General features: G+C 28.7%; 1 protein-coding gene across 1 annotated transcript in view; it reads left to right on the top strand.

Moving 5' to 3' along the window:
- Positions 1-18269, top strand: part of LOC148237983 (5-hydroxytryptamine receptor-like) — a 266837-nt gene that overhangs the window by 130144 nt on the left and 118424 nt on the right. Inside the window, exon 3 of the mRNA XM_088181218.1 lies at positions 6977-7263. Coding sequence (XP_088037344.1) covers positions 7116-7263 — 148 coding nt within the window. The 5' untranslated portion in view covers positions 6977-7115. The remainder of the gene's footprint in view (positions 1-6976; positions 7264-18269) is intronic.

Below are 18269 nucleotides of genomic sequence, written 5' to 3' on the forward strand. Positions count from 1 at the left end.
AGTTAATTAATTATTGATAAAAATTATAGTACAGAAACTATAACTATTGTTGAAAATTGAAATGCCTAGCAAAATAAATTTAACAAAAATTAAATAAAACGTGGACTGAAAACCTTGCGAAACACTGTCTTATTGTATTGATCTGCCATGTCAAAAACTAATATCTTTCATTTATTTAATAGCGACCCAATTTTCATTTATCAAAAAACATCGACTATTTTAAATGGAAAATTTAAAGTGGAATCGATAGGAGAATGCTTAAAGCAAAATCAAGTAAGGTTAAAGGTCAAAATGTATGTTTTGCGTTTAATGGATAATGCACGTTTGGTATTTCAATTACGCGTTTATTTTAAGGTTTCGCAGGAAGACAAGTAATTGAATTACGGTATAGAATGGTATGAGAAAATGTTACGTGGTTGATTTATAAATAACAAAATTAAGACGTACATATTGATTGTATATGAACGTTTGAGATGTGCTACTCAAAGCAGATTTGAAGGGTATGTTGGTCTTGTACATATGTATTTATGTATTTTAAATATACTATAAATACAATTTAATCATATATAACTTTTAATGAAACATAAGATTTATCTAAATTAGTCGATACTTATGTTTTTATTACATCACGCAGTCGCATTCTTAATATGATCATATTAAACATACATCTCAATAATATAATTATATTTTATATATTATAAAGCTTTTATTAATTATATCTAAATACTGATATTTATCAAAATAATGATTTTTTCACTACTAATAGAACTGTAAAATTAAGTTAAATTCCAGATACTCACAAAAAGATAAACATAAAATCATATCACGTGATTTACAAAATTTAGATCTTGATTAGCTACATATAATGTTTTGATAAATTTTATCATACATTTAATACATTTGTATCTCAATAAACGTAAATATGTAATATAAAAATTATATTTAATTATTATAAATATAAACTAATTGAAGTACAGTTTCTCTATATAACAAAATCAGCTATAGTTATTTGACGACAAAAGACGGGATTTAAAATGCAATCACTTATTTTGGGAAATCGATTTACCGTATATTATTATTTTAAATGCTAAAAAATACATTTTTAATTTTTGGTTCACGCTATATGTTGCAAATGTAACTTTTGGAAACTAGGTCCACATTCAGCTTCCAAGCTATTTATCAAGGATTCGCTGTGTTCTGATTTCTGGATTATCGTCTCGTCGCGAAGCAAAAGCAATCGCCGGTTATAGTTCTCTCGCAATTCGGCCATTGTGCCGTTTCGTTTTAATACTCTGCCGGCTGGCTTCCGGCTACAGAATAATCCCGATTCATTTTCAGGAACGATTTTCAGGATTAATTACTCCGCTGGGATGAGCCCATTTATCATTGTACCGAACGTACCGATTTCGACGCCAAATTACCGCAGAAAATCTTTGACTTCGTGATAAGATTAATCATAATGTAAATTAACACCTATTTGAATACCAATCATTAAACATAGTTGCATATATATAAACACACTTTTATATTAATAAATTTATATAAAATAATAAAATAAATATATTAAAAAAAAAATTTAGTTAATTTTAATTTACGAGCATATTTATGTGACTATACAAATTAATGCATAATAAATTAATTTGATTTATTTTATTTGCTAAAAAGACTATATCATACTAAATAAAACGTCCAAATATAAAAAATAATGCATTTCACATCAAATATTATATTTAAATCACCGTTTTCCCTAAGATTTACATATTATCGGAAAAGCGAATTTCTTTTAGTATATTTAATAAAATAAATAAATGTTTGAGTGGCTTTTTGTTGACTTACATAAATAAAAAATTATTTTTAAATTATTATTTTTTATGTATATTTTATTAACAGTTATCTTTCAAACAATATATACCACGTATATTGTTTTTTTAATAATATTTTAATAAAAGTTTCTTATTTAAAGTACTCTCCGTTAATTTTTTAAACACAAAATACCTAGGTTTAACTTTCGTAATTTTGAAATTAGTGAGCATTATATCAATACAATTTGAAACGATCATCACAGTTTAGGTTTTTCTAAAATAAATTATTCTACCGGAATACATGAAAAAAAATTAGTTCGTACATATATAATTTTAAGAATCTCTAATAAAGAGCTTAATTTAACTTTTAAAAATAAATAATAATAATATATATATAGTTCAACAATACACATTTTAACTTTTATTTTTTATTAAGGCATAGATTATTTAGAGAGTAATGATATTCATGAAGTATTTCACATTAAAAATCTAATATACTTTTATACATGAAATATTGATTTATTTTCATGGGTTTTATTTTAAAATGAATCTGTTTTTATAACTAAGACATATTTTATGTGACCTCTCCATTTTAACGTTTTAGTCCATTTTTAAATGATAGATCTGTTTTTGCAGAGTAAGTTGCTTTTTACTTGAAATCTATTTTTTATCAGTTGTTATCCGTTAACGTTGCGAACTTCTGTTTCATCATGATATGCAAACTTTGCTTATCGACAAAGTATTTAGTTACCGGTAACAAATCGAAATGAATAATATATCTTGACACAAAAATAATATTTTATTTAGATACCATTGAAAATTTATTTTGTGAGCCTATGAACGAGATTCTTGAACAAAAATTATAAAAATTAAACTGCACCTATTGCACGTAATCTTTTTTAACTAAATTATTTTTTCTTACAAGTTTTATCAGTAAAACGATAGACTTTATCCTTAGTTTGAATGCATTATGTCATTTTGAAAAAAGTTTGCGGTAATATTCAGCTGCAGAACTAAATTACTAAACGATTCCAGCACTTGCTGAGATTGCTTCTGTGACTAAGACTTGTGAGCTCTGTCACATCACAACTACAGGGCTGCCATTCAAATAAAACATATTACAATCCTTGTAACTGTTTTCCTTTATTTTTACTTTCTAAATATTAATTTGAACTTAGGTTATCTAAATATAACGACACCTTACAAATAAACTTTATTTTGTTAACGTCCTATAAAAAAATATATGTGTTCTGGGTACTTTTATTTACGCAATAATTACCCCAAATTTAGTATATTATAAGATATTTTTTTTATTTTTTTAACATAAATCATCATATTAACATAATACTTATATTATCTCTCATTGTAAAACGAAGATCGGTCTTTATGATCTGTAAGTGTATACTATGAATATTTAATGAACTTCTTTGGAAGACTCGTAAAAAAATATTTCTCAATTTTTTTCAATGTCAAAAAGGGTTAACAACGCAAGTCTATAGTCGTTTATATGACCATTGTTACAAGACAGGCCCAAATTCAATTATTATTTTGCAGAATTTGATCAGTAAACCAGTCCATTTTACGACTTCCTTCGATCCTCTTTACGCAGCATTTTCCACAAGCACAAGCGTGCGTGTAAAGGTAAAATGTTTACGATCATTTTTATAAGGTCGTATTCTTAGTCGAGTGCGCCACTTTGTGTTAGGCCTTCGCATGAATGAAAACGAGCCATCAAGTTCACGGGGTCGGTTCGGACCCCGTCGAAGAATTTTAATATCTTAACGCAACACGGCGCCGGACTTCATCCCCGGGAAATTTATAGGACCATAAACAAAATTTTCAATATACGCCTCGTAGACCTAGCCGAGGCCCTTTATTGGCAATCGAGACCCCTGATAAATAATGTGCCGAGGGCCTTCGTCGGTATTCATAATAACCAGTGACATGATCAATTATAATTATTATGCAATGTTAATAATTTAGCTTTGACGTTTCACGGACCTTTCTAACGCAGGTTCCGACTGTAAAATAGATTTGGTTGGTAATTAGATTAATTATTGTGAAATTTTGTATGCCGGCGTGACGGGTTAGAATTGTACTTAATATTGTAACAATCGTTGTTACCCTCGACTTTACTAAAATTAGGTTTCAAAGTTCAAATTCACTTATCTCAAAATTTCACTAACTCGACTAACCTTAACCGGCATGGATTCGTATCGTAAGTTGCATACTAATACAATAGTAACTATTTTAATACTAAAGCAATCATTATAATAATTCTAATTTTATAATCTTATTTTATTATTTTGAGAAAACTCTGGAATTGCAAATAACTAAAACATACGTATTTCATGATATGATCATTTTCACAACTTTTGTGTAGTAATAATAAATTACATATAAATGAACTGCTTCTAGATCAAACAAATATGATTCATAATGTTATTACCATAATATTCATCATAGGAATATTTTAGTCAATCATAAATGTTATTAGGTATGCAAGAAGTAATATTTACTCCAAATATTCACAATCGCTCTATACGTATATCATTAAAATTTATTAAATTGAATAATTTTAAAGCTTATATAAACTTATGTTGGTCTCATTATTTTCGCCAATTTATTTATACTACTTAAGGCAATTAGTAAAAGTTTAATGAATCATATTACCTTGAATAAAATGTTTTGTAAATATGTATTACAAATCAATGTATATATACATATGTAAATATAATTTTCAATTTATGTAGAGTTTCCCTTAACACACTCCACATTTTAACCAAATTCGCAACACCTCACTCCGTTAAACTTTAAACACAACACGCCGTAACCGACGAGCCGTTACAAGAATTTTATCCATAAACGTCCCCAAAGGGACCCAAATGGACCCCGGTACGGAACGGGAACGGGTGTTAGGTAACACGCAGATTAGAATACGAAAGTGTGTTGCCATTAAATTGCCAAAAGCTAAAATATTCGGCTAATTTTGCTGCACGTTTCGCAAATAGCACGGCAGTCCCAAATCTGAGGGTATCTACCCCAACAAGATATATATAGGTTTCTATTAAGTGTGTTTGCCATGGCACACCTTTAAACGCGTTAATTGTGACAAATCTACGGCTATAATTTTCACTTAGCCCAAAATTCGCGAGCTCACTAATTATACGCCCATTTTCTTTGCTTTGTAACCTTATAAGCCAGTTAAGCTGCGGGAACACGTGCGATTTCAATTATTCAATAAAAAAATACGAGTGTGCAGGTGTACCGCTATAAATAGTCGGTAGCTGATTTGTAAACTATATGATAAACGCTATTTAAAAGTACCTTTTTCCATCACATATTATTTTGAAAAACAACAAGAACACTACTTCATATTATTTTAAACAAACTTCCATTTTCGGACGCGTTTTAAGAACAATTTTTACTACCTTACTTAACATAGTAATATATACATCCATTGACAAGCTTTTAAAGCTCTAAAGTTTTAACATAGAAGTTCTTCTTATTTATTTATTTAATATACAGCCTTTTATACATAAAGTTTTATTTTTATCATGAAAAAATGTTAAGTATATGTATATTTATACTCAAACTGTAGTAAGCCACTTGGTAAATAATCAATAATGTTTACAATGTAAAATAAGATAAAAAGCTTTGTATTATATTTTATACAATAACCGTAATATTTATTTATAAAAAAAGATTGTATTATACACATATTTATAAATTAAAATACTTACTTTAAAAAACTAATACAGCAAATTATTAGGATGTATAATATGATGCTCAAGAATTATTTAAAAATAAAAATTTAATAACTTCTTTATTTTTTAATAAATTTACAGTGAACAGTAGCTGCATAACATTTGCACATATCATTGTGGCTGCCATCGACCATGATATGTTATTTTAACTCTTTAGTTAAAGAAAAAATTTGAACAGAACAGAGACGTACTTTCGACTAAAACCTTCTATACTGCAATACGTGCCAATTAAACCGCAAAAGAAACTGAACAACAACATGCTGATGACTGATTATGAGCTACTACAATACATAAAGACAAGAGACTATAAGTATGAAAATACATTTGTTATTAAAATTAGTTATAATAAACAAAGAATAAGGCCGAATCTCATCCGGATGTCGTAAAATAAAGCCAACATAGTATGATATTATGAATTTAGTAAATACATTTAAATGTTGAATGTTTTTTTCAATTAAGAGCTTTAAGCAGCGATTTTCTATGCCAATATTTAAATTATTTTGTTTTATATTCAGATTTTCAAATTCAATAATATGTTTAATATTATTTTAAAAATTAATTATAAGCAATAAAACTTTATTTTACAAATCGTTACAGTAACATTATGAAAAAATGCTACATATCTACAGTAGGGGAGGTGAGAAGTAAGACACAAAAATAACTAGAAACGCGAAAAGTTGGGCGTCCGGCTCACAACCACCTGTTAGCTGTGGAAGCTTGCGAAAGCAAAACACCAACATCTTGTATAATATTTATATTTACCTATAATATGTACGTGGCTATTTTGCGGATCTTCCGGTCAGGAACTTAATTTGTTAAGACAAAGTTTCTTGTTATTGTTATTATTTAATTTGTTGTGCGACAATTGAGTAGTGCCGAACATTGAGCTAAACTAGTGGATCCAAAGAGAAAAGCGACGGCTTCTGCGATCTTCGCTGGTCTAAAGTTAAATTGGCCTCCTCTTAGTTGTAGTCCAAGTTCGAATGCCTTGAACTCTGAAGCATCCACTTTAGTGTGAGTGCTAGTAAAATAAATCTTAGTGAAGTATTTAGATTAAGTCTGAAAAAAAGTCCTTAGACAACGATTCTTGGTTTTTGATTTTGTCTTTCGCTTCTTTATGATGGAACGACTAATTACAAAAGAGATAAATAATTCTTTTTGGATAAAAACTTACAAAATTGAATTATTAGGCACGTTTTTACAGCGCAAATATTTTTATATATATTTTAATCTATTATAATATGAATCTAAAAGCAAAATATAATAATATTATACAGCTTGTAAAAAGTAATGTATTTATTAAATAATAAAGATACTTTTGAACGACTTTTATAAAACTTTATATAATACTGTTGATAGTTGTATATATTTTTGATAGTAGTACATGTACATATCTTTTCGTTTCAGAACTTTACTAGTCACCGGCCTACCATGTGACTGTAGCATGTGATCGCCTTCGTTACGTGCGGATGTACCACTAGATCTTGATGGTCGATGGTGACGTTGTATTGTTAGCATGTGAAAGTGCAAGTGCGATGACGGAGACATGACGGAAGCGATCAGGGTGTACGGGGCGCCGACGGCTTCCTCGGAGGCTGCGAAGGCTTTGAAGGACGTTGTGGAGGGGCGTCGTCAAAGCCTCGCCGCACACCCCCCGGCCTCCATACCTCCTTTCGTACAGCTTTTCTCTTCCGGTGAGTACGTATTGCTGAAACCTCACACCGAACGCTCAGTTTGATGTGTATGTATACACTCGGCGGAATTTTTGTAATTTTTTATTAATGTAAAAATTTTTTTTTTATATGATGAGTAACATACATATGTTACTTACTCATATAATTACTGAAAATTCGTGATCATGGCCAGAAAATCACGGCCAAAATATAGAATACAAGTACATAAGCAAAAAATCGCGATGAATCCCGCGATTATACTCGCGTAAAATCTATTTATTTGACAGACATTCTTGTTTGTGTTTTTCAAATAAATACTATTATTAATTTTGAGGGAACCAAAATAACGATATAAAAACGACAAATAGCTATTTTAAAATCACGATATTTGAAATGATCCCAAGACTTAAATTTAAACCACTTTTGCCTCTGTTATTTGTTTAAATAACCTATTAATCATTATCAAAAAATAGTTAGTTGTAAGTTTCAAAATCAGTTTTTTCTTCTCACTTAAGAATCGGTATGACACAGCCATTTTAGACACATACTGCAAACACAACGTTGATAAGTTCTGTCACATCACGCGAATCTTGGCCAAAAGCTTTCGATCTACACTCTCCGACTACCCCTCGTAAATATATATAACCCGTACAAACCTAGAAAGCATATTATGCTTACCATGTTCTTAAGTGCTTCACCTGCGCCCTTTGATGCCAAAATATGTTATTGCCCTTTTGTAAATGATGCGTAAAGAGCAAAGTTTTAAATTCGTACTACTATGTGAGTGGAGACAGTCATACAAATAGAAGAAAATTGATTTTAATTACGCATTTTGTCATAAATGTTTATGAGTACTGAACCTTGAATTAAAATCTATTGCTTAACTGCTAAAATCCGAACTTCAAAGGTATCTTTGTAGTAAAAAAATCTGAAAAATTTTGCTGTATTTTATTGTATACTGCTGGTAATAAATTAATTGCCTGTTGCAAAACTCTAACTTCTTCCCCATGTTGACTGATAGAAGATGAAAAAATTCCGGATCCCATCTTCTTTCATCGTCTAAGGACACAAATATGAACGATGGATCATTTATATTAAATATATCGTATATTATAATATTTAAAAACAATTTCATGAATATTTCCGTAAATGTTTTACTGCACTTTATTTATTTAAATGATTTTATCCTGACAAATTGTACATGTTTTTAGAGTATGCAGTTCCGAAATTCGTTTATTAATTACGTCGAATGTCTTAATTACAATATATACTAAACCATTTTTTCTTTTGAAAAAAAACATTTATAACATTCATCGACGAGTCTTTTAAGTCGTTCACGATTGTGCTTCATAAATCTTGTTATAATTTAAAATCTAGGTTTACTATTTTTTATTGTCAATGAGCTACTTTTTTTATTGCATAATTGCATTTTTATGTTTGCCACAACATTTATACAACACAAATAACAAATACAATAAACAACGTTTGGTATTATATATATTTACAATGCAAAAAATATAACTAAGTACCTTTATTAAAAATTCCTTTTGAATTTTACTTATTTATTATTCAGAATGTTTTATCTTTATGGTTTATTCCTTAAACATACCGACTACGAAATTTTACACATATGTATATGCATAAACCATGCTTTAAATGAAACTGCCTTGCAATGATGTATGTATACTGTGGTATAAAATAATATTTTGTCAAGCTTTTTTCGTGTAATATATTTTCAGCCAAGTGCAATATTTTTTCAGCACAATTTACAGCACGTTTGCTTATTTTATCAATGTTACATTATATGGTTTCTTCTCTTTTCACTTGATTACAGAGACATTTTATCATGAATAGTTAATGATATATTTATATTTAATTTTATATTTTTTCAATATTAAATAATGTTGTTTACATATAAAAATAAATTTTCTTTATCTAATTTTTTATTAGACATGTAAATATTGCACCTTTCTAAAAATATTTTGTTGATTTCTTTTTACTATACATCATTTAAAAACGAGCTTCAATATAAAAAATGTTCTGATAACATTCATAAATAAATTTGTAAACTGTAAGAAAATAACAATATAATGTTAATTATTTATATTTTTAAACTACAAAGTAATCTAAAAAATGTCTTGTTTTGTGTATCATGAAAAAGTTAAACCCATATTTAACCTTTAAGTCGATAAATATCTGCATATAAAATTCTAAGCTGTATACTTTGTGCGAACTGGTTACGTCACATAACCTTAACAAGATTTTTCTTTAAATTTATTATTTCCGTAAATAAAAATATTTTACCTTAGCCATAACGTTGTCATAAAAAAAATAGTATATTTATGTATAATATGCATAAAAATCAAGCATTTAAAACTTATGTATTATTAAATTAAGATTGTCATTTTTATGATCAAACATCATATAAACTTTCTTTTATCTTAATAGTATTGCTGCCCATTTAGATTTTTTCTGTGATAAAATATTAAATCCACGTCTAGATTTAATATTTTGCCTCACAAGGCCGTTCGATATATAGGTATAGTTTATTATAAGACAGCTTTTATACAAAACGGCCGGAAAATTTAGACGCAGCACGCGAAGCGTCATGTAAATCAACACACGAAACAATGAAGGATTTTCCGGCATAATATTTTATATCATTGTGTTACATCTTGTGTGCGGGTTTCAGTAGGTTAACTGCCCGCATTTTGCGAAAACCCCAGAAATTTCCATCTTGAGGGTTTGGGAGGCTGTGCGAGGAAAGATGTCCCGCGGAGCGTTGCGAAACCGCATTGTGTTACACATGTGATTTATTATATCAAAGGGGCGTTATTTCAAAATTAATTACAATACGAATGCGGGACGAATGTAGGATATCTGCTTTTTTGCAAGTAATCGCGTTGCAATTTTTTTATTCTGTAAATATAAAAGTGTGCTTTCGGAAGGGAGGATAAGATTAATTCGTGTTTTGACATAAAAATATGATACGTCATGCATGCTAGGGACGCGCAACGTTTTAAGGATCAGCAATGCGTAAGTCAAGAATAGTATATGAGCATAGATATGATTGTACAAAAAATCCATAACTTAACAAAACAACACATTTTTTAACTAATTGAAATTTTTTTCGTATTATAAAGAATATTTATTTTGGATTACCTTCGCTAAAAATAAATTTAACTTTAATTGTAGCAATTTACAAAATATTAGTTCAAGAAAAGTTAAATGTATTATATGTATTTATAGCTTTTTATATAAAACATCTTGTATATTCATTTAACAGTATAATGAATTATACAAAACCTTTGTGAAATTAATCTATGCTATTTTCTCAGTAAAAAATTCCAAAAAAGATCAGTTTTAATCTAAAAAGTCTTTTGAGATACAATTTTATATGTCAAATTAAAATGTTGATTTAAAAACATATGGAATTTTAGGATGAAAGAAGCAATAAAAAATAACAATAAATAAATAAATTAATGCTAATTTATTTTTTTATTTACAGATTTAAAGATATATTTTGTGCACTCTTTCACTAATAAAATGCTGTATATATATTTTTACTTGAACTTATTGTATCAAATATATTTTATATATAATTTGAAATTCCTTAATCAAAGGTGAAATCTTATTTCTCAGGAATTCAAAACGCACTAAGAAACAAAATCCTTACTGAAGTAGTCCATTATTTGAGAAATGTCAATACATTTTATGTAGGTCTAGACATTTTGATCTCTCGATTATTTTCATTTCTCGAGAAATGAGAATTCTGGACTTCACTTTTCAAATTTCTGGAAAAAAATTTATGATTGAGAAAATGTATGTAATACAGTTTTGAAAATACATTATTACATATTATTTTTAAAATAACCCTTTAAAAACACATGGCATTTAAAATAGAATCAAATTCTCTTTTTTTTTTGTTAAAAAAATTTCAATTGTGGAAAAATTCCTCTCATTTTGTGTTGATGTTGAGTTAATCGACAACAGGGCTTCAAATAGCCACTATAAATTATTTGTTCAAATATTTTTAATACTTTCTTTATTAATAAGTAAGATGTTGGTTTTCTTACAATACGAAATATGATTCCGAAATCTTGGCTTCCAATTCTAAGCAGGGTGAAACCAGTAAACAAAAAACCACAAATTAACACTATTTTTAACACAATACAATTGATAAAAACAATAAATTTAAAAGTAAAAATAGTGATATTTCAAATATGCTAAATCGTAAGTTAGATAGATTTTTGCTAAACCGGAAGTAATTATTAGTGGACATAAACATAATAATAAATATACAAAATGTGGCTATTGAATTTTCAGATTCCCAGAAGAACCCTAATTTATATAACATTATAATTCAAAGCAATATATTATACATATATACACAAGAAGTTTTTGAAAAGTGTTGAATACTCAGAACTACGGACATAATATATTATACAGCGATCCTTACATAACTACGTATATTTCCCTTGAATGTATTTAATATACGAAGTAGGTTTTTATCTGAACCCTAATGTAAGGATCTCTCCATTGTTTGAATATTCACTATTAATTACAATACAACGTAAGGTGTGAAAAGCTCAATTCGACCAGAGATAAAATCGCATTCGAAAACTTCTTGTGTCCACAAACACGGATCGCCCAGATAACATTCAAAATCCCCTATTTGATTTTATTCGTTCAAATAAACCGTTTGAAGCGGCGCACAACCGTCGGCTTGCGGTCCACTTGCGGACGGAGAATATAACGATAGTTTTATCTTTATGCAAAACATGTCCTCGCTGTATGATTCTGCACGGTTTTGTGAAGAGGCACGGTTTGGGAAACGCAGATACCGCAGGCGAATTACGGTGTAAATCAACAGACGAAACAATGCAGGGCTGTGTGCGCTCCAACTGTGTTTATAGTGTTGTATGGTCGTTAGTGGGTTAACTGCCCGCATTATCGGAAATCTACATTTTACCTATATTTGATATCAAATAACTGGTACGATACGAAGAATATTTTTAAAGTAAATGTACAATAAAATCACAGAAAATAAAGTGAAAAGCTATTTCGAGGCTTACTTATATTAAATTCATTTAAAATACCCCTTTATATATTTTTTAACGCCGTCAACTAAAGACTTGATTCAAGCTTTATAAAAGTCTTTCGCCTACTTCATTTTTATTTATTAATAACATAATGCACCCAACGTGCGTTTATCATAATCGTTTCTAATTTGCTCGTTCGATTTATTTTCAATTAGTTGCTTTAAAGTTAATTAATTCCTGATTTGTGGAGATTAACGAAAATCACCCCTATCTACAAGAAGGGTCATAAATCGCTTAACGAAAATTTTAGACCAGTCGCGGTTCCTTTGGCATCTGCTAAGTTATTTAATTTAATTATTCACAGATATATCCATAATTACCGTCAGCAAGCTCTAGTAGACCAACAACAGAGGAATCATCCGCTTCGTTCCACGGTCCCTAACCTTTTAGGCGGTGATATAGTCTATACCGACTTTCAATAGGCATTCGACAAAGTTTGTCACAAGCTTATTTTTATAAAATAAAGCTACTTTAATTTTTTTTTAGTTACTTATGTCGCCACTGTCAATATATAAGCTATTGCAACCGTCGCTCTAATGATTATTTTGCTCATTCTGGAGTACCACAAGGATCCAATCAAGGTCCATTGCTCTTTTTACATTATATTACTGACATACTTGTGGCAATTAATAACTCGAATATTTATTGTATGCTAATAATTATTCGTACAAATTCCAATTCATTCTCCTTAAAAAAAGACCTGGATTCGCTATGGAGATGGTCGATCGATAATCGACTACCTTTGAGCATCGCCAAGTGTCACGTTTTCACATTTTCCAGAACCCAAGGGGGTCTGGAAAATGTGAAAACGTGACTCAGCAAAATTCCCTTACAATTTAAAAAGAGGTGTTTCAAGCATATATATTTCTGTCGATGACAAAAAAGTGAGGTTCAAGCAGAAATAAAGATTTTCTATGCACATGGTCAAAGTTTGCGATAAGTCGCCAAAGATTCTCTGGTTTGTCTTGCGAAGCGCATGCCACTTTAATAATTCATTGCCGATTCGCGTTCTATACAATACGCTAGTTCGTAGCGTCCTCAAATATGGCTCCATCGTCTAGAGTTCGAGTGAAGTGAAGTACACCATGTTATTGAAGATAATTCAAAAACAATTTTCGATATATCTTTCTAGAAAAAGTACGGATCGTATCCGTATTTGTATCTTAGTGTATTTTTCCTAGAACGTTGCATTTAAGGCGTAGCGTTTCAGCGTAGCACTTCTTAAAGTTACTAAGGGGTGGTGTTGACAATTCGTCAATGCTCGGTGACTTTCGACTGCAAATTATAGTGTCCTAGAGTCGCGATTACGTTCCTTATTCATACATATTTTGGTCAGGATGTCAGCGCTTAAGAACGCTCATTCAGCTTTTCAACAATCTTGCTAAACACAATGTTTTTAGCGATAGCATGTGGAATGGCACTATTTGTAGTGTACTCATTAATTTTTTTTTTATATGTTTATTTAATAGGCATTATGACGAATTGGAGTAACCAGTTAACTCATAATGGTCAGATTTGTTTAAAAAATTATAATAAAATAGCTCGATTCTTCTCTTAAGATTTTCAGTTGATAATATATATATATATATATATATATATATATATATATATATATATATATATATATATATATATATATATATATATATATATATATATATATATATATATATATATATATATATATATATATATATATATATATATATATATATATATATATATATATATATTATTATTATTAATATAAATACATACATATACATACAATATAAACAGTGAAAACGTAAAGCAAGAATAACACACCTAAAATTACGAAGCTCTCTTTCTTCATTTATATAATAATGTATTTCTCATACGTCTGAATAATGTAACATTATAATAAATATTCAAGAGACAGAGATGTAGATAGATAGAGAAAGAAAGCATGGTATATTAATATACAATGCTTTCTTATAGTATATAAATATACTATGTTGGTATATTACTATGTTTTTAGGTTTGTGAATAAACCCTGAAAACTTTAAGCAGCTTTGACTGTATTTTCTTATTTGTCATATTGAAGCTATAATTTACGTTTACATATATAGGGTGTCAATGAAGTTACTTAGTGACCTAGTTAAAATATAATCAACTCTTAAATGGTCATTAAAATTACATATTCGGTTGCTGTTATAAATTATTTTGATCTATTTATTGAAATTTTTATTTTATTATTAAAGTAATCAAGCATTTTATTTTTTATTTTCAGTAAATCGTAAAAAAATCTTGGCTTTAATAAAGAGATTTAACTACGTACATAATTTGCAATTGTATTAATGTGTACGCTTTTTCACCTTTGTATTCATTCGTAAAAATTGAGGTGATTTCAGCGCTCTTATATAATAATTATCATTAGTTTTATTGCAGCAAAGTTATCTTGGTGAAAGTATCTCATTCCGTTTAAGATGCCATAGCAAAAAAGCAAGACTCCCACTTAATGTTAAAAACAAGATAATTTTTAAATACTTGCAATTTTTTAAGAGTAAAATAGGAGTTTAATGTAAAGTTAGTTTTAAGAAAGTTATTTTTCACATTACATTTTTAACTATTTAAATTTTTTTGTTTTATTTACATTTTTACTGTTTTCCATCTTAGATTTAATATGTTTAAAGCTGAGGCTTACTAATTATAAGATCAACGTTTAGAGCTCAGCTTTATATTTATAATTAGTGAAATTAAAAAATTGCTATAAAAAATACACAATTATTATTTTTATCTTTTCGTAGTATTTTGATGAATATAAGTATTTTAATAAATTATTTTTAAATACACTACATCTCAATTAAAAATTATTTTTTTAAAGTTTTGTCCAAGCTAATGTATTCCAAAATGACTAATCAAAATCACTTCCATCAATCAGCTACAAGGAGTATGATTTAATTTTAATATTTTATATTTTTTTATAATCCTACTCTTTATTTATTTTGCTTGTTAATTTTTATAACTCATTATGAAATACATATCTTGTCAATTTATACTTTTTATATATTTTTAAATTATTATGTTTTAGAATTGGGTAATAAATTAGTTTTCATTATTATAAATTATAACAAAATTACTTTGTCAAAGAAATTGAATGGGTATTCATACAGTAAATTGTAGCGATTTTTTTATTACAAACCTAATTTTCTTTAATCTTAAGAAATCATAATTGGAATTTGAAGTCTAATAATAAACATTAGTTATTATATACTTAATATACTTTCTCAACAATTTTTTTATAAATTTGTTGTCTAAGCAAATGTCTCGAGTAAAATAAAATCTATAGACTCACCTTTTGGGAAACTAATGACACAGTTAAATTTATTATGTAATTTTATCAATTATTTGAGCTGTTTCATCTTGTTTTATAGCATTACATATTATGCGCTGATTCGTTCCACAGTTTTTTTCAAAACAACCTTTAAAAATGTCTCAGAATAATAAAACATTTTGTTTATAGTGTATAAAAAGAACAATATACATTTAGGACCATCCTATATTTTTAGAGTCGAGTATATGAGAAAAAAAATGTTTTTTCAGTAAGCTCCACGGAGAGCTTTTCGATTCGAGCGCTACTCAGCATCCGGTCGCAATATTATTATTAACGAATATAAATCTTCTTACACAATTTTATATCGCATTACCGCCGTCGGGCGTTTGGTTAATTAATTAAATATGACGTCACGCGGGCGGGTGAGTCTCACTCTCTCTTTCTCTTTTCTCTGCTCTTTCTCACCAGCGGCACATTTTCCATTGAAGCACGCTTCATTAGTTACTCTTGTTGCCTAGTCTCTGTCCTTCGTTTGTCTCAAAGGCTAAAACAATAAAGAACACCATACAAAACAATTTGCCTTATTATTTCCGTCATCGTCACCGCCCGCTTCCTCTTCCATTCCGTCTACTTATTGTTTACTATTCACGAAATGTAATTATAAACAATTTGTAAATGATCTTAAATATAATATAATGCACGTTCGATGAAAGCGAGGAATTGTTATTTACGCACTCGCGGTTTTACAAATTAGATATTGAAGAGTTCATGCCGGAAAACATAATGGATAATGGGCTGTGGATGAAAAGCAGCAAATTAAGGTTGTGGGTTTAATGAGCGTCTCTTTAAAAGAATTTTTGTTATGGCTTATGCTATTTTAGATATATATCTTAAATAAACATGACTATTTTTATAATTAGTATATAAATAAAAACAAATATATAAGGATTTTGTTGTTCATTTTTTTTTGTCTTACCAGAAACTCTAACTTTATATTCGTATATATATATACATATTTTAAATGGTGTTTAGAATGAAAGTTATTAGTTTATTATTAATATCTACTTTCATTTGTGTGTGTGGCACCAACTTCGATACCAGTTAATTTATTTTTTATTTCGTTTTAAAAAGTCTTAAATTGTTATAAATCGTGTAGGTGGTTTTAACTCCCACAAATAAATTAAGAAAATTATAAACTAAGAATTAAAATTTTTCCGGCGCTTTTTCTGAAACAAATTATAAAGTAAAGCCATTTTTTCGGGGTATAAATTTTGGTTTTTATTATTGGACGAATCCGGAAAATAAATTGATAAAGCATTATTTTATTTCATCACCAAATACTACATCCAAATTTTACCGACTAAACATTTCGAATCCGCACAAGACCCCCTAGGCGATTATCCTCAAAATCTGCGAATGCTGCTGAAATTCCAGTTTTATCTCTGGCAATTGGTATGAACACGCGGCGTTTGGTGCCAAATATGGCACGTACCCCTCGTAAAAACGTGTTTTGCCATACAGGAGTTGTCAGTGTTGCCTAGTGTTAATACAGTTCGTGTCACTAGCAACACTTTTATTTAACACGCAGACCGTGGCAAATGTACTATTTATCGGTTCGTAAAATTTTATTCGATTCCAAAACGCTCGTTGTTTAATCGTACTATATTGCAAACAGCAATGAAAATATGTAAAAAATATTCTATTAAAAACGGGTATACAAAGTTGAAAAATTTTAACATACATACAGAGTGACCCAAAATAATTTATTGTTAATAAATAATTAAAAAATACTGTGTTTTTTACCTGTCTAAGAAAACTTCGTCTTGGTTTAAATTATCTGCTCTTGCCTCTATATTCTAAAAAACATAATTGAAGTATTTTACTCATTTATCAAAAATGTTCGGCTTTGCAGTTATTAAAATCTATAACTATATAAATAAAACAAGTACAATACTAGTCATATAAGTGTGTGACTAATACCTGAAAGACCATGGTTTGAGTTACACGTGAAAATTAGTGTTTATCAATTTGTATCGTATCTGGGAGATTATTTAATAATTATAATTTCAATCGATCATCGCAGATCAAGTTATCATAGATTTTTCTAATATTAAGAATTATTGTCTTGATGAATAATTAAAATTTAATCGAGCTTGTATAAAAATTATTTATGAATTTATATAACCATACACGTACTCGTAATATCAAAAGCTCACTCGGCAGTTAATTCGAATGTTTTGCAAGGGTCATCAAAAATTCACGGCAAACCAATTGGATTTGCTTAGCTGATCAAATCTTCGCCCAGTAACAACGAAATGACGACAAATACTAACCGAGCTTCTATCGTGTCGCGAGGATCGGATGTAAACAAGGTGATTGGATATAAAACTTTTACGGCCCGACGCTCCTGCTCATAAACCGGAGGCTATTCGGTATGCAATTAAATCGTTATAATGATAATCAAACGATATCGTAAATTTATCAAAAGAATAAAATCAACATTTTGAATCGTATGCAATAAAAGGTAATTGTATACATATAGATTTATTGTAACTTAATTTCATTGGACTTATATATTTTTTCATTGGTTTACGCATAACAAACATATTTAAAGTGTTAGAAATTAAATT

Source organism: Plectrocnemia conspersa, unplaced genomic scaffold (assembly GCF_051122295.1).
Source record: "Plectrocnemia conspersa isolate PC_06_02 unplaced genomic scaffold, ASM5112229v1 ptg000002l, whole genome shotgun sequence".
NCBI lineage: Eukaryota > Metazoa > Arthropoda > Insecta > Trichoptera > Polycentropodidae > Plectrocnemia > Plectrocnemia conspersa.